Source organism: Diadema setosum, chromosome 19 (genome assembly GCF_964275005.1).
Source record: "Diadema setosum chromosome 19, eeDiaSeto1, whole genome shotgun sequence".
Classification (NCBI taxonomy): Eukaryota; Metazoa; Echinodermata; class Echinoidea; order Diadematoida; family Diadematidae; genus Diadema; species Diadema setosum.
Window position 1 is genome coordinate 8,181,160 of NC_092703.1, and position 24,149 is coordinate 8,205,308.

Sequence of the window (24,149 nt, forward strand, 5' to 3'; positions counted from 1 at the left end):
TTTTTTTTTTTTTTTTTTTTTTGCTGATTTAATTCAGAAAAAAAAGGGGGAATCTAGTGAGTTGGGGAGGGGGAAGCAAGATTAAGATTGTAGAGTGGAATTTAGTGGAGAATAGGTAACTTAGGTGCAATTTAACATGTACTTGTATGTACGAGTAGTTATATATCATCAGCCTATCATCTTCATCTTATGTTAGGGCACACCCGTGACATGTTCTTTACTTCTGGAAATGTGCCGCTGGCATATTCACATTGATTACATTGTTATCGGTAATGTATATCTGTATTTCCTGGAAATAAACATCAATGAACTAAACTGAACTGAATTGCGTATCAGTTAGAATGCATTGCATGAGAAGACGTGTGCATCCGTACGAGGTTTTGAGCGGAGACGGATTATATGGCTTAGTTTTTTTTTTTTCTTTTTTTTTTTGTGAACTGACTTTAAGTTATGATAGAAATATCAAGACCCCGAAAATAAAAAAACTGTTCCCCGGTGTCCGGTTTGCACGTGTTGTGTATGCATGCATGTTTACCTGTTTGGTTGCGTAGGCCTATAGTTAATCCTCTTGGGGTATGTTATTTTGTAGTACATGTTTTGTAGTATATGTGTCTATTTGCTTGTTAATTCAATTTTTTGTATCCATATTGTTTAAAACTGTCCATTTTGGTGGCGAAAGATGCACACTATCAATTGGGTACGAAGGATCGATGATTAAAAACTTAAAACATACGTCTATCGATGTCTGTGAGACCTGATTTTATCTTTTTTTAAATACCATATCTACTTCAGCTGTAGGGCTCCCTATATATATTACATACAACCTATGTGATATATATATATATATATATATATATATATATATATATATATATATATATATATATATGTATATATATATATATATATATATATATACTCCTAGATGGGTCATTTGGAAGACATTTCCATTTGTTTTATATGCAAATTTATTATTACATGTTCAATGGCAGTTTACGCAATGGAGACACGAAAATTGTCTCCTTAATGACCAGTTGTCTCCCTAATGAAGACACTTCCCCCCAATATGTCTCCCTAAGGTGCCAACTAGGGATATATATATATATATATGTATATGTGTGTATACACATACATATATATATATATATATATATATATATATATATATATATACATATACATAATACTTCACTTTGTATTCTTCCAGTGACTAATAGAACACCAGTACGCAGTATGCTGAACAAGGATACCAAGCAGCAAACACGTACATTCCGGCAAACACAATCATGTTTGGGTTTTTTTTTTTTTTTGGGGGGGGGGGTTCAATAATCATGACAAGATATTCATCCCGAGTGTACTATGTATACATTATACATTCAACAACATCATTGATCAACGAAAAATAAAAAGCACATATACCATCCGAAATGCACACACACACACACACACACACACACACACTCACTCACAGGGACATGATGTCTCAAATCAGGATAAATGCATGTAAGCAAAATCGATCTGAAAAAAAAAACAACAAATTATATTGTACTGTATGTTGGTAAAATAATTTAGCAGCACAAGAGAGAAGAATACGACTGCTTTTTGTTGTTGTTGTTGTGGTTGTTGTTGCTGTTGTTCATATAAATTTCATTATCAACATAGACCTGATATTGAATGAAATTCATATAAAAATATCGTAAAACAAAACAAAAAGTCGAATATTAAAAAAAAAAACCCTCACACACAAACACACATACACACACACACGCACACACACACACACGTTTTCATCCACAGAATAACCACGACCTTTTCAAACGGTGCTTCAAACCAGCACAGTGCTTGAAAAACTCACGTTGTGCGCAGCAGGCACACAACTCGATATGGAACGACTGTCAAAAGAAAATAGCAGTAACGAGATGAGCATGCTCGGTCTTCAGTGCATTTTATATATCTACTGTTCATCGGACACCAGGGGGCGCTGTAACAGAATGTGAGTCGTGACAAAATTCGAAAGAAGTGAAACGTACGACACAAGTGTGAAAATGATGTTAACTATACTCATACACAGTACAACAATTAACTTTCCTAGTCACAGCTCGCGTGTCATGTCAAAATCGTCGCTCTTGGCTGTACAGAGTACACGAATAGTAATCCAACAAACGTAGTTTGATGACTTTTCGAAACTAATATCAAATTTCTCCATCATGTTCTAAGCGTGTTATCCTCTTAAGCTTTTCTCAAATTCACAACACTGTGCTGTAGAAAGGATTACAAGGATTCCTGTGATCAAACTGATATGTGATATTCAAACACGTATTTATTTAGGTTTGCTAATATGTATGCATGCTAACATAAATCTAAAAACAAGAATCTCAAAGTAATACAGAGGAGGAAGTCTTTGTTTACATTGTCACACCCATTCCGATTGTTGAAATGTAGGGTTTCTTTTATTAATTGGTCTGTTTGTTTTATTTCCGTATTTTTTCAAACAAGATTAGTTGGTAATGCAATTAGAATAAATTAGAATCGAATTAGAAAATGATATCCATGACGCTATGTTTTCTACGTCTTTAATGACGATTCGCCCCTAGAATCCAAAAAGTATATGATAGTCATAGATTGTGGTGCTTCGAGCTCAGTTTGGTAATCTGCTCCATTACAACCTAATCACTACTTCAATACTTCTGACGGGCAGGACCAACAAAATTCGTTTACCTTTTTTTTATTTTCTACTTCTGGCAAAACGGAAGGCAGAATGTGAAAACATCGGAAATTGATTCAACGCCTTCCTTGTCAATTTGAGATTTTGCGATTAAACTTGCTTAAAAAAAAACAAATGAAATTAAAAGAAAATTTAAAAATATTCTTATTCGCAACATGAAGAATATTACTCCTTGTTATGTAACTATTGCGGTATCACTGGAAACGCTTTATATTCCTCTATCTAACGAGAAATTTATTGTAAAACTGCTTAGAAATGACGCTTAACTCGTAACTCGTTGGGGGATAAAACACTTCGTATACTCTCAGTTGCAAAAAGAGTCAACTTCACTGCTTAGGTTATAATAGAGGAGCCCCTCTGATTGTACTGATATACTAGCAGGTCAAAATATCATGTTTCTTCTATCACACGACGACATCAGTTTTGGGCAGTATAGTGAAATAGTAAGGTCTTCACGCAAAACTGTATGATTGAAAATACTTTGCGGTTATGATTCATACTGCAATATAACGTTTTCAACGAGTATCGGATGATACACTGTTAAAACCTTGAGTTGACAAAACATACTCAATGTCTAACATTTCCCTCTTGAGGGCCTCCTCCATTTGAAGAAGCGCTTTTCAAGCCACATTTGTTTCTATAAATTATCCAGATAAAATGAAATAATACCAAGATGATAGTAAGATGCATTTTCTTTAAAATAAGCTCGTGATTTAAGAGTCATTGGTATTATGCTTTTCAAGTTGTAGCTGAATAAACAAAATAATTCTGACTAATAATGAATTGATAGGAAAATATATGGAAACTTCAGTTGTTGTTGTTCCTTTATTCTCTGTTTCTGTTTTGAAAGTTTTATATATTCTTACTCGCAATAACTTAGCAGTTTAGTCAAGCAGTAAGTGGTCATCAGTCAAATCGAAGGTAGGTTTTGAAGTATAGATAGGATTGTCATGGTGAAATATGCCTGATGTCTTACGACGAACGACCGTCTGGTAGTGCATTCTAGTGTTGAGTGGGCGCGATCTTGCACACGAATCCGATTTTCTCTGCACACGACATCTCCACCATCTTTCCTGTTAAGCCATTCATCGCCAAGCATCTTCCCTTGCTTAGTGAAGAAATCTTGTTGTCTCCGAAAGCCGCGAATCTGGAGGACAGACCGTCAGAGTACCTAAGTCTTCCATAATAGATGGAAGTGACGCCGATCCAGTAGAAGTTGCCTTCACGGATACAGGCCGATTCATAGGCCTTCTGAGCTGCATGGGTCAGTTCTTTCTCCGACAAGATAGAGATCAGGTGGGCCCTGAAACGTGATGAGGCTGTACACACTCGTTCGTCCCATGGCTTACAGTATGCTTCCGCCTCATCTCTAGTGAGACGCTTCGGGATGTACTCGTACTGCATGCTTTCCCAGAACACCGCTCCTTGCACTGCCTTGTTGTTGCAGTCATTAACGCGAGGTGGGCCGCACTGCGGCGTCGCAAGTGTAGCCAGAGCGGTCGACACGCAGACGACGACCAAAGCGGAGAGAAACAACAATTTTCCCGCCATTTCTGAAAAAAAGTTATCAACGAGAGAGAATGTGTGTGTGTTTGTGTGGAGCTTTGGCCTCACTTGTGACCTGTATGGCAGCGGTCGAACAAACTGAGACGACTCTAGTAATGTCACTTGATTTAAGGGATGACGAGCATTGTTGCTCCCACGTTTCTGCGACAAAAGTGGGTGGAGTGATGGCGCCTCGGCACCAATGACCGCTGCTCATCGAGATAAGACGGAAACGTATGCAAATACCAGCTTATTCTTTCCACACTTTTTTTTTTCATGTCAACTTCAAGTTGACGACACAGATAAAAGGACTCGCATTAGGTCGAGGGTACATACATGCATAATTATGTAAATTGAGTCGTCGAGTATACATCGACGTGTTTTTCAATGCTCTTTGGCATGCAGGAAGAGAGAGAGAAAAAAATATATATAGATATCGTCGACTGTAACTGCGTCACACATACTGCGAGCTTTGTAGATGCTCATCACTGCTCCTTAATTCAGTTCAATTCAATTCAATTTATTTAAAACAACAAAAAAAATGTATATAATAATTGTATATCAGGGCTTGTGAGTGGGGCCATATACCAAATACAATTAAACATATTATATACAATGAGATAAGCTGGACTTCATGAAAAAATGAATACCATAAACACACAAATACACACACACACACACACACACACACACACACACACACACACGCATCCACACCACACAGAACACACAAGACTTCTATTGTGTAGGCTCGCCAATCTTTTTTTTTTCAAACTTTTTAGCCCTCCATGGACTATTTTATTTTCTCCATATCAACATAATACAAACTCAAAATGTTCAACCATAATCTCCTTTTTTTCTTAACATTTCTCTCGTAAACATTTACACAAACAAATGTTGTAGTGACTGCCACTTTAAACTGAACTTGTTGAGAGTACCCGATACAGAATAAATGTATCTCTCTTCTGCATAATATTCCATAATTTTTTTTCTTCATAGAGTTAAACCTAGGGACTTTGTTTTTTAACTTTTGTACAAACAGTTGTTGCTTAATCAAAATCACAACACAATTTAGAGCATCATTTCTCTTTTTTTTTAACCAAAAATGATATTTTCCAGACTAGATTTTATTTGTCCTCTAGAACCTTCAGATTTATCCATTTTTCAGTTTCATTCCAGATTGACTTACTAGTTTCACATTCATAAAATACGTACAATATCTTCCAACTCTTCTTTACAAAACGAACATTTATCACTACTGACTTTTTTCATCTTATACAGTTTATTTACTATTTTACTATCTTATTTACTATCTTATATTGAAAATATCTCAACCCAATGTCCACAGTAAAACGAAATATCATAATGTGATGCTTTTCCATTTTGACAGTTTCAGGGGGACTATCCAAATGTCGTTCCCATTTAAAACATATCAAAGGTAAACATTTTGTTGTTGTTTTTTTTTTTTTCAAGAAGAGCTTTATAAATGCACCTACATCCTTTTAATTCTTGCAGTATAGTATTTTGATATGTGATGGCAATACTGGATCTACAATATTTTGTTCACATCTTTGAAAGTAACCACCAAACCGACACTCAATTACTTGACTTACCGAATGATATGACAGGTATAACCTTCCCGGGACAACAAATTTCCCTTATTATCAACCAAATCGTTGATATTATCTGATACCTTTTTCATGCCACGATTTGAAAAACACAGTTTTATGCCCGATTTGAATAGAACTATTTCCCCACAATGGATAAGTAAAAAAATCAGATCCCTCTAAACAACATAATAGGGACATAGCATAAAATACATCTTTCCAAAATGGATTTGCAACTTCGCCAATCTTCATGACGTCATTTAAAATCTGTTCGGAAAATTATCATTTGTTAAATATTTGATATTTAATAAAACCCATATTGTTTTATGTATTTGTTTAGAAGTAATATGTTGCCTTTTTTTTTGATTTTGTGAAGAACAATGAGGTAAATGAATATCGTACAAGACAGGCGGAAGATTATAGATTACCTAATTTTAAGTATGAGTTTTCACGATCCACAATAACATATTTCGGCCCTAAGATGTGGAATAGTCTTCCAGATGATATTAAGCAGTGTGTTTCTGTCTTAAGAGAAAACGTAAAGAATATATTGTAAAATCATATATATGCAATAGTGCCTACCTGCAATAGACTCATTATTGATGCTAGTATATAGGCCCGATATTTATAGTTTTTGTTTTGTTTTGTTTTGTTTAGTTTAGTTTAGTTTTGTATTGTTTTGTCTTCGTGTTAATCAGGATTGTTACCTTTTACTAGGGAGAATCCTTGACAGTCAATGGCCTTTGTTTCTTCCTCCACACTCTGTATTGCATATGATTGCCATGTTGTTCTGTATTGTTCGTTCTTTTTGTACTAGTGTGTAAGTTGTGGAAATAAAATGAAATGAAAAATGTTTAAGACTGGCTTAAATAGTTCACTTCAAATTGTTAGATAGGTATCTTTTAGGTATTTTTAGGTAACGTTTTCTGGATAAGATATGAAAATAGGGAAAATTTGTTGCTTTTGGCCCCCCTCCCCCCCCCCCCCAAAAAAAAAAAAGGAGTAAGGACATCGAATCAAGGTGCATTTCATGACAGCAGCAATTGTGAAATTATCTATTTATTTATCTGTTTATTCATTCGTCTTATTTAAACAGGGTACTTAGTCACTCCGTCAAAAGTTGTATACTGTTTTTCTTGGGGCCCTGTGCCACAATATAACTAAACAACACCTGTGTAATCATGTGAAACATTAATAACACATCACATATAGCTTACAATTGGAGAAACACATTTTTTTTTTTTTTTTATAGAGATACATAGATATGCTCACCAGTTCGACACTACATGCCTACACCATACGCAATCTTTGCTTAACACGTGCATTCGTCTTATTTCCAAAATGTTAAGGTAAACGTTTGTTTGGTTGGGACCTGTTTTCTCATACAATATATCAGAGACTCCATTTTGATTTTCTTTTTTTTTTCGTTGTTCTTGTTGTCAGTGAAATACTGCATAACCCTTTGGTTAATAATAATAAAAAAAAAAAGCTTCGACCGCAGATGTCATGTTATACCCACGTCCTTCTAGACCTGTTACGTATCATACGCGATCAATTTAGTCGGTCACGTTGCTTGCTAACGAATCAAACAAATCACACCTTCAGACATGTTTGTTTGTTTGTCTGTCTGTCTCTCGCTGTCTCTTTTATCAAGGCGTATCAAGGCTATGAGAACATCAGCACGTGTAGAGTAAAGGGGGCGCCACTCGTGTCCTTCCGGAGTAAAAGCGCGGCGTCCAATAAACAGCTCGAGATCTTAACCCACTTTGTCGCCCGAGGAGAGAATCTTTGTCCATATCACACATTACGCATCATAAAAATCAATTTCATTTCCGCTGGTAGACCTGCATCGAAATGCGCATGTTGATCCTCTAGGGTCCGTTTCTTGAAGTCATTACATAAAAGTCTTTACGTAAATCTCAAAATAGCCAAAGTCGCTCATTATTAATATGTATATAGCTACATGTATATGAGACTTTCGAATCCATTTCATGAGGTCTCTCATAAGTGTGTCTTATGAGCAAAAAGTCTCTCATAAGACTTTCATGAAATGCCTCACCCCCCCCCCCCCCCCCACTCCGGTAGGTTGTTGTTGGTGGTGGTGGTGGTGGTGGGAGGGGGCCGGGCCGGGGAGGGGGGGGGGCGTGGCCCATGAAAATGCTATATGTGCTTGTATATACTGTATGATCATATAGCGCTGATGGTGAGAGCTGGTCATGGTGGCGAAATAGGGGATTGGGGGAGGAGACGGAAAGGATGATCGTGGCTTAAAATTATAGCATGTATGTGAGCTCACTTTACATTTGCCCTGTGCAAAAAAAAGTTCCATAAAATATCTTATTTTGCGTTATTAATAACGGAATATGATACATAATATGACATCCAGGAGTTGTACAGAATTACATTTACACTGACTATATAAGGGTGCATGTACGATTAGAAATTTATTTTATTGGAAAACGAAAATTTCTTGTTGTACCTGTATGATAGTACAGAGCAAATGAGGGTGAGCTCACGTGTAACATTATGGCATTGCCAATATCTGTTTGAAATATAACAACAAATATCACCAAAAAAAAAAAACTTTTTCAGTTTTGATTGGAATTTGCTGAAACTTTCGCTGTTCTCCTTTATTTATTCTGCTTCTATTCATGCATATATAGTATTTTCAAGGTGGAATTCCCCTTTAATCAATATTATTGCTCATAAAAATCCGTGAAGAAATTGCCCCTCATGATTCGTTTGCTTTAAACACTCAAAACCTAGAATATCAGGTTAACGACCATGACTTGTCCGAGCTTTCTTCCAGTATACAACGGTAACTAGTTTTGATACTAATTTACTCAAAAGTTCCTATCCAAATTTGCCATCAGATTTTTCTGAAATTCACCTCAACGTTAGAAGTGTGTAACACTTGATTTCTTGTCCTTGCTATTATAAATCAATGTAGTTTTAATTGTCCTGAAATAAGCCTAACTGATAAACAACTCTATTCTCTGTATAAAGCATTACCTGCACACATCAGATGACTTTGCTGCTATATAACAGAGACTATAAACAAGGAGGTATAATGGTCACCTTTTACATTTCTCCAGAAATTGAATCACAAAAGCACACCTGAACCTGCGTTACTGTTCTCCCTCCTGAGTCCGTCTTCTAAGAGATTATTCAGTTCCGAATCAGATGAACACAGTCATCGTTAATAATTATCGTTCTGTTCCTCTGTTTTGCTAGATTATAATTACAGTCAAAGAATTGAAATTGTCTGTATTGTATCCACTTCGTGTTAGTTCGACTAAACAAAAATACATGCGTTCTTTCACGCAGTTGTATAGAGATATTTCAGGTACTGTATCTAATATTAGATCTCAGCGCGTAGTTTGACTGAAGTCTTTTCGTGATGATGTGGTTAGGGTTACTGTACTTTTCTCTGCCATTCGTCCCAACCCAAAAGTATTAGCATTAAGTACAGTCAAAGCTGTCTATAGCGGCCACTCAAGGGAGACGAAAAAAGTGGCCAATATAGACAGGTGGCCGCTATATTATACCCCTTTTAAGCGGTATATATAAACAACTATATGTATATACAAGTATTATATATATATATATATATATATATATATATATATATATATATATATATGTGTGTGTGTGTGTGTGTGTGTGTGTGTGTGTGTGTGTGTGTGTGTGTGCGTGCGTGTGTGTGTGTGTGTGTGTGTGTGGAGTCAGTGAATGCAAATATAGTACAAGAACATCAGTAGTTTCGGGGAAATCGGACAATCAGTTCAAAGTTGTGCATTCTCAAAGTTTTGATTAAATCCACGTGCCGTCGTGGCTGAGTAAGAAGGCTGCAACAATTCATGAGTCACAGGACTGGAACCATACAAAGAAAATGTTAGGAGAATCTCACAAAATGTTATTTTTAATGAAACGTTCACATTCCTTCGTTTTATTACTAGCAAATGTAACGGGTAATATTTTCCCACTGCCTTCTGCAGTGTTCCACAGGAGGCAAGTCAATTGCTCTTTCTTTCTCTTGGAAATATTTTCAAAATTCACAACATTTGAACGAACAATCCTATTTCCCTCAAACTTTACTAATAGTTTCTACTAGATTTACTGCTTTCACTGAATTCACGTGATACATTACGTTTAATGTCACAATGGATATTGAAAAAAAAACACAAAGAGAACATAGATAGGGTTGCTACAAATACACACACACACCCACCCACACACACACACACACACACACACACACAAACAGAGCTAACCGTATACTGAACACGAATATGCGTTAAAGGGACCTGAAACTAAAATGTAGCCTACAGTATGTTGATTGAGTGAATGCAGAAATAATAATAAATAATGATAATAGTGAGACTCTTATAAAGCTCACAATTCTAGCTAAAAAAAAGATACTCAAGGCGCTATAATACAGAGTACATATTGTGTCACGTTACAACAGTATCACAGAAAATAATAAGACAATAAACCAACAAACAATAGGCCTAAATACGTACACATACTATACATACAGGTATACAATATTGTCAATTTAAATTGAAAATATATGTCTCAGTTGGTATAGAACATATCGGTGAAGTTTACGGAAGATAATATGTTCAAAAGTTATGATTTTTTGAAATTTCGGTACCGCAACAGCACGACAACAATTCTTGACGTCACAGCAGGACAACAATATACAGAAAATAAAAATAAAATTCCCCAAATATCATATTTTACGACAAGTACATATTCTTTTCACTTGTTACTGGCATATGTTGACGGTAATATCATACCCCCTGCCTTCTGAAAGGGGTTATTTCAAACATGAAAATATGTTGAATTCTCTTTGTATTTTCTTAATATCGTTGTCCAGATTAGTGTGTGACATCACGAATTGTTGTAGTCTTCTTATCAACTTAAAAACTTCATAACTATATAGGAACGGATTGCCGGTTTTTCCTCAAACTTCACTGATGTGCTCTACTGAAATTACTGCATTCACTCAATCTACATGACTATGTATATGGGTTTCGTTCCCCTTTAAGTCCCTTACGTAGTAGTAGTGATGGACACATACATTTCAGATTTCTTTTCGCATTCCCTTTATCAAAAGATCATGAAAAAAAGTTATCCTTTTATATATATCTGTATGATATATGCATGTATTAACGTGAGTATATGGATACAGTCATTTACTTAGGTATTTTTATGTATGTACATATATCTTAGTTAATCATTATCAGTAGGCGTAAATTCTCATTAATTTCAGGAAGATCAAAATAATATTTGAAAGTTCTTGTCTACACTATATATATATTGAATGTCAGTGACAATTCGCGAAAATCTAATGCCGCAAAAATATCTTGCTTTACCATGTTTACAGGAAGTATTATGTGTATATATGTATAGCATGTTTGTGCTGGTGGATATACGTACATTGATTTATTCATCGTTATTCAGTAATAATGAGTTAAATGTACCAATTGTAATTGATGAAGTCATTAAGATGGTTCAGAAGTTCAGGAATGATAAGGCATGTGGTATTGATTTGATCAGGAATAAATTTTTCAAACATTGTTCAAGTCGTGTTTTAGATTGTATTACAGTTTACTTTAATATAATTTTGGAAAGTGGTTTAGTTCCAGAAGACTGGTGTCTCGGTACTATAGTACCAATTTTTTAAAAGAAGGGAAGGGATACAGACCCAGATAATTATTGTGGAATATCACTTTTAAGTTGTTTGGGGAAGTTATTTACTTCTATTTTGAATCATACAATAACAACTTACCTTAATAATCAAGGTATGCTTGGGGAAGAACAAGCTGGCTTCCGAGCTGGATATTCTGCAATGGATCACGCCTTTGTTTTGAAAACTGTAATTGATATAATTTGTCTAAACGCAAACGAATTTATTGTGCATTCATTGATTTTAAGACGGCCTTTGATATGGTTGATAGGGTATCACTTTGGCATAAAATGTTGAGGTCTGGTGTGGATGGTAAGGTGTTTACAGTTATAAAGAATATGTATGCTCAAGCCAAATCTTGTGTATTAGTAGATGGTCAACATTCTGAGGCTTTTCAGTGTAATGTTGGTGTACGGCAGGGTGAAAATTTATCGCCTCTGCTTTTTGCAATATATCTCAATGATTTTGAATCATTTTTGAGTTGTCGTTTCAAGGGACTACAGTTTTTGTTTGAAAAAGGTTGTGTTGATATTTTAGACAAAGAAGTCAATGAGAATCTTTTTATACATTTATATACATTGCTGTATGCAGATGACACTCTTATTTTAGCCGACAGTGCAGAAGAGCTTCAGTTGGCTTTGAATGCATTGCATCGATATTGTTAAGATTGGAAGTTAAGTGTCAATACTACAAAAACTAAGGTCCTGATTTTTTCAAGAGGCAAAGTAGGCTACGTAACTTTCCATTGTTCAGTTTTGGTGAAGACAAACTTGATATAGTGGATGATTTTGTTTATTTAGGTATTCAATTTAATTACAATGGAAGTTTTAGGAAGGCTATTTCTAAGCAGGTGTCACAGGCAAGTGACATGTCACTAAAGGTTCGGAAACTCAAACTTCCTGTGGATATTCAATGCGAACTGTTTGATCAGTTAGTGTTACCAATAATATTGTATGGGTGTGAAGTTTGGGGTTTTGAGGATTTGAGTCAAATCGAAATTTTTCATAGGAAATTCTTGAAATCGTTGTTATGTGTAAATAGATTTGCACCAGATTGTATAGTATATGCAGAAACCGGGAGAACACGACTGGCCAATACTGTTAAATATCGTATAGTTAGCTTCTGGCTGAGGATCGTAAAGGGTTCTTCTGCTAAATATTCATTCAGGTTTTATACACTCCAAAGATTAATAAGTCAACAGGACACGATCTTTGTATTTAAGTGGATATCCTATATTGAGGAAATTTTAAACCATGCTGGTCTTGGTGTTGTATGGCTAAGAAAAGAGGAAGGATTTAGTAATAGCTGGATATTGAGCACCTTGAAGCTGAGATTAAGTGATATGTCTAAACAGGATTTGATGGCAAATGCTTGGTCAAATAGAGCATGTTTAAATCATAGGATTTTTAAGACGAATAGTCTCTTTGAAAGGTATTTAGTCCAGTTGAGTAAGAGGGATAGAATTTCATTGAGCCGTTTTAGATGTAGGTCAAATCAGTTGCCAGTTAATAATAGAAGATTTGTACAGTCATTTGATGAAAGGGATGTTCAATGCCCTTGTTGTGATAGACATGAAACGGGTGATGAATTTCACTATATTTTCGTATGACCCTTCTTTGAAAAGGAAAAACAGTTATATTTAAGCAATCATTACTTGGTTAAACGTCCTTGCTCAGTACACATGTCCAGATTATTTTCATGTTCGCATTTAGGACAGTTGAAAAGATTAGTATTATTTGTGAGGCTGCTCATGTCATATTTTGCAAATTTGCAGAAGCCTGAACAAGTTGAGTGTACTTTAGTCAAGAAAGAAAATATTGTAACTCATAGTGGTAGAAAAATTAAGCATCCAGTGATACTCGATCTATATATAGTAGTTGTATGTTACGATTATTTGGTCGTATGGTTCATACGATTAGTTAACCTTGCTTGCCAATGTGTATATCACTGTATATATGTTTAGTAGGCATAGACTATTTTATATACATCATTGTAATATATCACAAACATGTATTCTTTGATATTGTAATAAGCATATCTTGTATTTATGTGTTGTACTCTCATACCCCGGAATGGGGTTGGAAGAGTCAATAAAATCTAATCTAATTCAGTTCATGTACGTATTTGTTGTCACTTTATTGTACTATCCCAATGTTCATTTTCGCCTGCTTGTACAAAATGATTTGTGTTACATTGTAACAACTTTGTATTATTTTAGATATGGAAAATAAAATGACATGACGTGAAATGAAATCGTGTACTTCTTTTCTTTTATTTCTGGATTTTTGTGTACCCACGTATGAGTTTCTATCAGAGAGTCTCACCTCCTTCTAGACAGCAAAGTGAATAGACCAAACACACAAGCCCCTGATATTATTTCGTTATATTAGCCGAAATAATGGCATTAAACTGTACTTTTCTGTTTCTCTATTTCTCATCTCATCTCATACACACAGTGGTGTTGGTACTTAATAAATTACGTAATCTCTTTCACGATACTCTTAAAGGGTTGGTACGTTATTGGTGGAGATGAAAATTGAGCTTTAACTTTTTTGCGAGATACCAAGAAAACACTTATTAAATAGTACAGAGCATACCATTTTAAGAGGAATTCAAAGTTTATTTGATGAAATCGGGTTTGGAATAGCTGAAACATCCAAAAACAAAGTAAAACAAAACAATTGTTATAAAAGGTGGGTCCCACACTTTATTAGGATCGCGCTGTTTTGGATATCTCGGCCATTTCAAAACAAATTTTCATTAAATAAACATTAAATCCCTTTTGGAATTACATGCTCTTTCATATTTCATAAGACATTGTAAGAGATTTCTTACTATCTCACCAAAAAATGACAAAAAACCTGAAGTTAAGTCTCAACCAAAACTCTACGATCCCTTTAACTGTCTTATAGTCTTGTTTGCCCGTTACTATTAGTTATTGTTCATAAGGGGACTGCATTTTACAAGCCGAGCTTATCAGCAGTTCTCTCCATTTCCAACAACTTTTTCTTTGATACAATAAAGTCACAGTTAGCCTATCATGATTGTATTCTTTTACACTATGTTTTCCCCATTATAAGAATGAGCTGCATTGATTTAATATGTATGTGCAAACATTAAACTGTAATTTATACGTTTGTTTGAAATGAAATAAAATGAAATTATATTTAAATAAAAATAATGAATTATTTTAGTGTGGTTAGGGCAATAACAAATAAGATAAGGGTAATAGTAGGATAAAGAGAAGAATTCATGGTTTGACAAAAATTTAAAAAAATAAAAAAGAAAAATGTCCTTATCAAGTTCAAGTTCAAGTTCAAGTTGATTTATTTCATTTCCAACAAACAAATAATTAGAAATACAATGAAACACTCGTATATACAGATGTCAGGAAATCAGTACCACAATGCGATGAAGAGAATAACATTGTAAAAGAGATACAGGTTAATTATCAACAGAGATACAAATAACTGTTAGTACGTCACTGTGGTAAAGGCAGAAACAAAATTGCTGGAAATGGAGGGGACTGCTAAAAAGCAGAGCTTGTAGAATGCAGTAGACTCAAAAAAATCTAATTGCAAAAAAAAAAAGAAATACAATATCCCTAAGCGGTAGTAAAAAAAAAAAAAAAAAAAAAGACAGAGTGATACACACATACATGCACACATAAGGACGCACATTAACAAACACAAGGTGGCTCTATGGTAAAGAAGAATTGATGAGAGGATGGAAAGATAGCGAGGAAGGTAGTAAGTCCGAGGTGGACAAGGGGGGGGGGGGTCATAACCAGGGCACTGGAGGCACAGAAGCACGGGCTCGCTGATGAACAAAGAGTAGTGAAATTACCGAAGCAACAACAATTTTGGAAATCAAAAGTAAAGAGAACAAAGAGTGAATATTATATTGCATTCGAAGTTTTTAGATAATTCTTTAACTTAAAAGAAAAAGTACTAAAACTTAAAGCTTGTTTTATATCTTTATCAAGAGAATTCCAGAATTTTGGTCCAGAAAAGGAGAATAAAGATTTTGCAAAAACCGTCCTAGTCAAAGGCAAATGATATTCATGGGATTGACGGGTTGGATATGCATGAACAGTTTCATTCTTTAAAAACATGGAATCAAACACAAAGGGGAGAGAATGATTGGTGAGTTTATACATGAATTGTCCCAATTGCAAACGGTAAGGGTCATAAATTTTCAAAATATTATTTTCGTGAAACAAATTTTTAGTATGACTTCTCCACGATTCGTGACAAATGATACGAAGAGGTTTTTTTCTGTGATAATAATATTCTTTCTGTATAAGTAGAAAAGGTGTTTCTCCATGCGAGTATCCCATAGTTTGATTAAGGTAGTAAGTTTGTAAAAATTTATCGTAAATTTGTGGGGGAAAAAAGCAGCCTTACACTGTATAGAGAGACTGTTAACAAAACAACAACAACAACCCCCCCCCCAAAAAAAAAAAAAAACAAAACAAAAACAGAGAAATATTGTTAATGATGCATTCAATAAGAATAAGCTAAGCGTGATTTTTATGGTAAGAAATTTTGGGGGGTTAAAAAACTGATTTGAAGGGCACGTGGAATGTTATTAATGGTATTCTGAAATATAAGAGTAAGATTGATTCTCCATCACTGGTAAAAGATAACGAGTGTATTTCAAATCCTATGGAAATGACAGAGCTATTCAATGAATATTTTGTTTCTGTAGGTGAGAATATTGCAAAAAGTGTTCCATCCTCAGTTAAAATCCCATCTGACTTTCTTATTGGTGATGTTGCAAACTCATTTTTTCTTCACAGCCATAACCGACTCTGGTGTGATCAATGCAGTATTAAGTGTGAAAAATTGAAAAAGCCAAGGATATGATGAAATCAATAGCATGGTTCTAAAAAAGTGTATAAAATATTGATGCTCCAGTATTAGCCCATATTTTTTTATACATCTTTGCAAACCTGTTGTTTTCCGGAAAAAACTTAAGATAGCCAAAGTCTTGCCCATATATAAGCAAGGTGACAAGTCACAGGGTGAAAACTATAGGCCAATTTCTTTGTTATCAGCTTTTGGAAAGACATTTGAGAATCTTGTGTTTGCTAAATTAATGTCATTTACTGATAGATATGATATACTTTATAACAAACAATTTGGGTTTCGATCTGGACACTCAAACATACATGGCCTTACTAGAATTTATTAATAATCTTAATACAGCATTTGAAGGAGTTGAAATTTCTTTAGGTCTGTCGAAAGCTTTTGACATTCTGGATCATTCTATTTTGTTTCGATTTTTTACGGAATGCGGAAGAGTTGTTTAAGTAATAGAAAACAATTCGTTTTTATTGATGGCAATAGCTCCTCATTCTAAAGAGTTACTTAGGTTCCATATTATTTTTGTTGTATAGAAAAGATGTGTAAAATATTAGTAGCAGCATTACTTCAATTATCTTTGAAGATGATACAATAGTATTTCTATCTGGTAGTAACACCATCTAAACATCACCCAACTGAGATATCCAAACTTGAGCAATGGTTTTTACCAAAATAAGCTGCTGGTAAATATTAAGAAAACAAATTGTATCATATTTAAACAGAAAAATAAGAGAATATCAGAAGGTATGTTTGATATTGTTATAAATAACCAAAATATATTGCGAGTTTCTTGTACAAAATTTCTCGGTGTTACATTAGATGAACATCTTAATTGGGCGCCATATACCAGATGATGTTCTGCAGAAAATTTTTCGTGCAACAGGTGTAATCTATAGGATAAGACATTTTATTATCATCAAGGATTCTATTGGATGTCTATACTGCCACTATAGTGCCGCATTTATCATACTGTACAATGATCTGGGGCCAATGTGCAAAATGTCTTTTGAATCGTGTATACGCACTTCAGGAAAGGTCATTACGTGCAATAACAAACTCTCACTCTACAACATCTTCTCAACCTCTTATTAAAAAGCTCCAGGTTCCTTACTATATTTGACATATGTAAATTACAAACTGCCTCATTTGTGCATAATACACTCACAATTTATTACCCTCTATCTTCGATAATTATGCTCAAGTATACGAGAGATGTACATTTATATTGCACTAGACAAACTGATGACTTATTTACATCTTCTTAGATATGTTACGTCGCATAGACCTGCTAAATAACAAGGAGTACATGTTTGGAATTGTGTGACTGTTGAAATGAAGTCTTTTCCATCCCTTGGCTCTTTTAAGCGTAAATATGAAATATATTTAATGAATAATTATAGTTTCTTCTTAATTTTAACAAAATACTTACTTATTGTTTGCAGTATCTTTCATTTTCATGCCATAGTTTGCCTGTTTTTATTTCTTTTCTCTCCCTCTTTTAAGTGTATTTTAGAATGAATATAAATCTCAGGTCACAGGTAGGAGCTCAGCCGTTTTTCTGAGCGATTTTTTTTTTTTCGTTATATAAAGAATAGTGTTATATTACTTTTCAGTTACAGTATACTGCCTCTTGTAAAATTTTATCCAGGATGTTTATGTCTGGCTTTGAATAGACTGAAAAATATGTTGAACGCTGTGTTTTTTTTTTCCTCATTTCTAACAAAGTTAAAGCTATCGTCTCAAAAGATGACTTAGCATTTCTAACCATGTCTTGCTTTTTGACGAACTATTATTGTCCGAAATGAATATAAATAAAACTCACATTGAAAGGTTTTGTGAAATGTTTCAATCTTTTTCAGCAGCAATGAACGGCAAAAAGAAAAATGGGTTCTCTCTTTGAAATTGATTTCGTATTAAACGTATTCCTAAACCCAGCAAACACACACACAAATATTATATATATATTGTTTTTTCATGTATGCGTAAATTGTATTGATTTGTAGATAAATGCATTAAATACACATATGTTTTATATATATATATATATATATATATATATATACATATATATATAAAGATATATATATATATATATATATATATATATATATATATATAAGAAGAAGGAGCCTAAAATACGCCGTCTATAGATCCAACATGAAGGTTTTTATTCACAAAATTTTCAAGGCCCGACGCGGGTTGAAAATCTTGTGAATAAAAACCTTCATGTTGGATCTACCGATGGCGTATTTGAGACTCCTTCTTCTTATAATAATAACATTCGAAGTCAAATGCGTGGAAAATTCATATACCCACACACACACACACACACACACACACATATATATATATATATATATATATATATATATATTAGTTTATATATATATGTATGTATATATATATATATATATATATATATACATAATTGAAAGGCTCGACACTAAGTTTTTTTGTGGCACCAAAATCATCAAATATCTTTTTTTTTCCTGATGTCCTAAAAAATAAAGAAAGACATAAAAAATGAAAATGAAAAAAATCGAAATAATACTATAAACCATTGTAATTATGTGAAAACAGGCAGGTATGAGAAAGTAGGCAAACTGTAGGCAAACAAGGTCGACGAGTCCGACACTAGGTAAAAAAGGCCAACGAGACCGACACTGCGTACATCATAAGCCACGTGATGTAATGAATGTCGGATTCGTGGGCCTTGTTTGCCTAGTGTCGGATTCGTGGGCCCTGTTTGCCTAGTCTCGAGCTCGTGGGCTGTATGACTCGTGGGTGTTGGACTCGTGGCGTGCACCCGTGTCTTTTGCTATCCTGATTCCTTCCTGTTCTTGATAACTTCCTTTGAAATATGTCTGTATTGCACACACATGTTCCAATCAAAACCAAACAATAAGACATGAAATGTTATTGATTGTCTGGCGGCTGCTTACCCTTTATTGGATCTTCAAATAAGCAAAGACAACGAGAACTACTGGGAGTCGAAACATAATTGACGCTGCAATTAGAGTAGACAACAAGTCAAATGTAACAGCATACTGAGTATGAAAACAAGAATTAGATGAAGTATATAAAGTTTTTTAAGTATCATATCTTGATAGCCTTCAACGCCATAATCAATATGGCAGCTGCTATATATCTAGTCTTTCAGTAAAGCATTGAAACGTCATAACGTAAGTACCCATTGCCATGAGTGGACGTTTATGGAAAGATTGGATGTATACCGCAACACGTGTAACTTCTTGTTTTCTGCAGTTAGCGTTATTATGGTAGCTTATTGAAAGTCAATTACTCTGATACGTCGGTGTGGCAGTTAATGTGCTCCGTCGGCAAACACAGTGAAAGGAAAAAGAACAGCAAACGAGACTCAAAATTGCAAACTGTTGAAAATCAACATCTCCTCCTAAGTGGTTTTGTGAAATGTCCGGTATGGGGGGGGGGGGGGGGATATTGCAGAACAAGCCAGGTAAACAGCAGCTGTGAGCAGACGTGATGACAGGATTGGTATCCTGTAGTTAGAAATTGGGATAAGAAAAGAAATAAATTTACGTTTATACAATATCATTATTTTCTTTGTTCTTATGATTATTTTCATGTGTAAAAAAAAAATAACACATGTCTATCATAGTCCTGAAATGGGTGCAAGACAACAACAACAAAAACAAAATTGGTTAGAAAATGTGCACAAAATTAAATGCGTGAAGTAGTCATTCCCTTTGCTTTTGATTAAGTCGAGGGAATTTCGTGAACTCTTTGTCCTGATGTTCTTCTCAATGTTGAATACAAAATAAACCTATGGCGTACGCATTTATTAATATTCAAAAAAATAGTCATATACTAACTGTACTACGAGTATACTAGAAGGCTAACGGGAGCAGCTCCATACAGCTGATGCTTTCGAGCTGGCTGTATATTAACATCTCGCAAACTGCTCGAGGCTCGTGCCTAATGCAAATGCAAAAACACTTTATCAATCACCCTTAATCCAAAATGTTCTTTGAAGATGAAGTATAACCATGCTCTTACATACTTCAACTACGATTACCGCAGAGATTAATGAGCAATTGGTTGCCAATTATTGGTTAGAAATTTACTGAGGAACGCGAATTACTGTTACCGATGTCACTATACGAAGAATAATACAGCAAAATCGTCCGACATTGTCATACAAAATGAGAACATATCCGGTAGAGGAGATATTCACGACACCTACCAAAAAGAACTCAATAACAATAAGGTACACTTGTACTGTTTACTTTTATTTTCCTTTTGACCTATTGCCTTTTCAATTCAATTCAATTCAATTATGCTTTAATTTCCACCCAACAGAAAGATAATACAAATACAAAGTATACATTAATAAATCATACGTTCATTGTTAACAATTTGTAAGCAATGCAGATCATAACCACAGTATCAGAATGACAATCATCTTATGCAATCGATAATTACTTCCATTTGAAATGGCCAAGATGCTATTAATGAAACGTTAGTTTTCAATCAAACAAAATTATTAAGATGTCAACTGAATGTGGTTAGCACATCGCAACAGAAGCTTCTTATTTTTTCTCTCATTCAATCTATCGTTATAGTGTGAACTCACCAACGTCTAATGGTTTGTTCGGATGATACGGCAAATGAACGGCTTCTTCTTCCCGCAGTCGTCTGCGATCCACTTGCCGTCAGGTCTCATGGCGGCACAGTCCTTCGAACCGCTGTTACCGCCATTTCCACTGGCCCAGTTGTAGTATCGGTAGGATCTTGCTAAACTGCTCACCGATTCCCATTTTCCCTCACTTTTGCTGTCTTTGTAGCCGATCCAGAAGGAGTCAACGGCGCTCTTGATGCAGGCGTCCTTGTATGCTTTCAACCCGGCGTTGTTCTCCTCCGCGACGCGTGTAGGGAGGAGATGTCCGTCTCCCCTGTTGCATATTCCCCTCAGATCTTTGCAGTATTCGGCTGCCTGAGAAAAGGTCATCTCGCGCGCAACATACCTGTAGCACATGTTGCCCCAGCGGCCGAAGCCGAGGGGCATCTTCCACTGTCTCCCCCGCACTCCACTCTCTTTGGCAACACGTTGCAAGCGCGCCGTTGGCCAAACACGCTACCGCAACGAGGGCAAGGAGAACCTTCATAATGCTGAAGTGAAGTTCTTTTCTGTGCAAAAGTGAATAATAATGAAATAAACATGAAGATGCGGAGGTGACAACCAAAAGAGAAACATGAGTAAAAAAAAAAAAAAAAGAATGCTTATGTGTCTTAATCGGTTTACCCGCCTTTCTAAATCTGCAGTGCAGCTCACAGTTACAGGCTACATAAATTATATAATAAAACAAACGGAACAAAAAAGCAACAACTGAGATCATGAAAGTGAAATATGGATTGATAGCTGGAGCAAAGTCAAAGGGAATAACTAGAAAACAAACACATTTATCTCCCCTCTCGCTTGTTGGCTTTAGGACCTTGCCTCATTTTTAGATTCTGAAAGTACAAATAGCATTTACACCCTACATCTTCTGTTCATACTTGTCTTTTGAAGGTGTACCAGTCAAAGCGAAACAATCGTCATTGAATGGGCATAGATAACCTCCTTCCTGTATTGCAAATTGGGAGGGGGATATCTGCTTTATCTATTCAATACAGAAGATCCAGGAGTCTCTAGTGTAAATGACGAATGATGTATATTAGCTTAAGCTTTAAACAATGATATTTTTAACTCGATAAAGATGGAGCCTACTACTTCATAAGATCAAACAATTAAACACTGTTTTGGAGGATCGGAAACGTGTACAATGTATATACTTTCCTTTACTTCCTCCTAAAAATTAGTCACACAAAGTCAAAGAAAGAAAAAAAATCATAGCCCTGCTTTGCCATGAAGGGCACTGCAAGTGCACATGACAAATGATGGCTACAACCAACTGATTTTTGAAATCCTATTTTCTAAAAAAAAAAAAGGTTGTTTGTTGTTGCTGCTGTTCTTTTGTACTACAGCCGTCAGCAAAAATTTACTGACGAAGTATTGCCTAGTCTTATTTTGCAAACGTGGATCTTCATAAGACAATAAAAGACACATTATTGAATGTCTTGTTCCTTAGGCGCATTTCGAGTCAGTTCCAAACATTAGTGTCTAACTATTCAATCGACCCAAGATGCTTTTTAAATAAATGCAATGTAATCCAAGTCACTGCAAATGCAACCATTCCTCAAGATTCATTGAGTGTAAATTAAATAAGATTTTGTTTTCGTATCTAACAATTATAATCAAATCATATATAATGTTGATTTTAAGATAACAGGAATGCATCTGTTAAAAGCTCATAAAGAGACTGAATTAGATTTGTTTTTGACAATTGCCTTTTGGTGTATTTACAAATATATACTGTTAAGAAATAAAACCGGAAAAGAATGTCGTAAAACTAATTTGCAACATTTGTTTGAAAGAGAAATAGAGAAAGACATCAGTGAATAGAGGAAGATTTGAATAGTAAGAAAACACATATAATTTACCAAAGCAAATGAAGTATATTGTGTAAATAGTTCGTGGTTTCTTTTTAATCTCAAGAATGTCTTTTGAAGCTCAGTGTATTTTCGTTTTCCACTTTTTGTATAATGTGATATAAAATGATGAATTATGAAGGCAATAAATACCATTTTGGGGTAAAAAAAAAACACATTCCTCAAGATAAGAAAACAAAGCAGGCAAGTATATAATCACATTGTTTACTAATTGGGTATACAGAAAACAAAACATTTCTGTGATTTGGTGCTATATTCTTCTTTCATAATTTGTTTTAAGCTATTGATTGTCATTATATATGATGTCAGTGGACAGTATTTAGCAGACTAACCATGCCCGTGAACCGGAATAGTTTGTTCTATACCAACCTGATGTAATCGTTTACAGCTGTTTGAAAATTACTGATGTCCCTTGCCGCAGAAATATTGGATATCATAATTACCTATAAGGTAAACAATGCCTATACGAGTGGGTTTTTTTTTTTAAGTCATGGTAGTTAATTTTCTAACCCGAAATAGTTAATTAAATTTGATTAGCATAATTATTATCTAAAGTATGTCTTCAAGACCACGTTTGACTCAATACTTGCAAATTGGATTTTAGGATAGAAAACTTTCAGTAGGGACAGTTGAATTGAATCACTACAGTTTCTATAGATCCTCTATGGGTAAGCACACATACAAGAATTTGGCATCAGGAGTAAACCGGCCAATGAAGTGTAGAGTTTTACGTACCGATCAAAGGAATGCAGCAAACTCGGTCTCGTCTCCCTCGTTCCGTCTCTCGTACTGACTCGAGTGAGTATGGGATTCCTGAGAAACAGTTCGTCTGTTTATATCCAAATTACTCCATCGGCCTGACCTTCGGCAATGGCATTCTGTTCTTTCCAATTTCACAAATTTCACACTTCTGTTAAGCGACTGACGTCACTTAACCATCGACGTGACCCGAAACCAATCAAATTAATCCGATTCGACAAACTTATGGGTCAATATTGTAATAAGACACATGTCAGAGTCTTGTAAATACAAACACGCAAAGAAAATCAGCCAATTAACTAATCCAACTACTTAGACAGGGATACACACGGACACACACATGCATATTCATGGCACATTTTTTTTTCTCGGAATAATGTCATCCATTGTGCTATGATGTTCCCCGTACAACACCAGGTAGC

At 34.9% G+C, this 24,149-nt stretch overlaps 2 protein-coding genes and 1 pseudogene across 2 annotated transcripts; 1 reads left to right on the forward strand and 2 right to left on the reverse strand.

Annotated features, from left to right (window-relative positions):
• Positions 1 to 2,979: 2,979 nt before the first annotated feature.
• LOC140243085 (uncharacterized) lies at positions 2,980 to 4,282 on the reverse strand. The gene has a single exon (XM_072322820.1). It carries the CDS (start codon positions 4,274 to 4,276, stop codon positions 3,728 to 3,730), a length of 549 nt encoding a protein of 182 aa, XP_072178921.1. The 5' UTR covers positions 4,277 to 4,282; the 3' UTR covers positions 2,980 to 3,727.
• Positions 4,283 to 11,832: 7,550 nt separating this feature from the next.
• On the forward strand, positions 11,833 to 16,379 carry LOC140242971 (uncharacterized; annotated as a pseudogene).
• Positions 16,380 to 19,535: 3,156 nt separating this feature from the next.
• On the reverse strand, positions 19,536 to 23,804 carry LOC140243088 (perlucin-like). The gene is made up of 3 exons (XM_072322822.1): positions 23,704 to 23,804; positions 21,053 to 21,606; positions 19,536 to 19,958 (listed from the first exon to the last, which is right to left on the reverse strand). Exon 2 carries the CDS (start codon positions 21,482 to 21,484, stop codon positions 21,059 to 21,061), a length of 426 nt encoding a protein of 141 aa, XP_072178923.1. The 5' UTR covers positions 21,485 to 21,606; positions 23,704 to 23,804; the 3' UTR covers positions 19,536 to 19,958; positions 21,053 to 21,058.
• Positions 23,805 to 24,149: the final 345 nt, after the last annotated feature.

Bases quoted from the DNA above. Each gene is read 5' to 3' on its own strand.
- LOC140243085 (XM_072322820.1), bottom strand. From the start codon at position 4,276: ATGGCGGGAAAATTGTTGTTTCTCTCCGCTTTGGTCGTCGTCTGCGTG.
- LOC140243088 (XM_072322822.1), bottom strand. From the start codon at position 21,484: ATGCCCCTCGGCTTCGGCCGCTGGGGCAACATGTGCTACAGGTATGTT.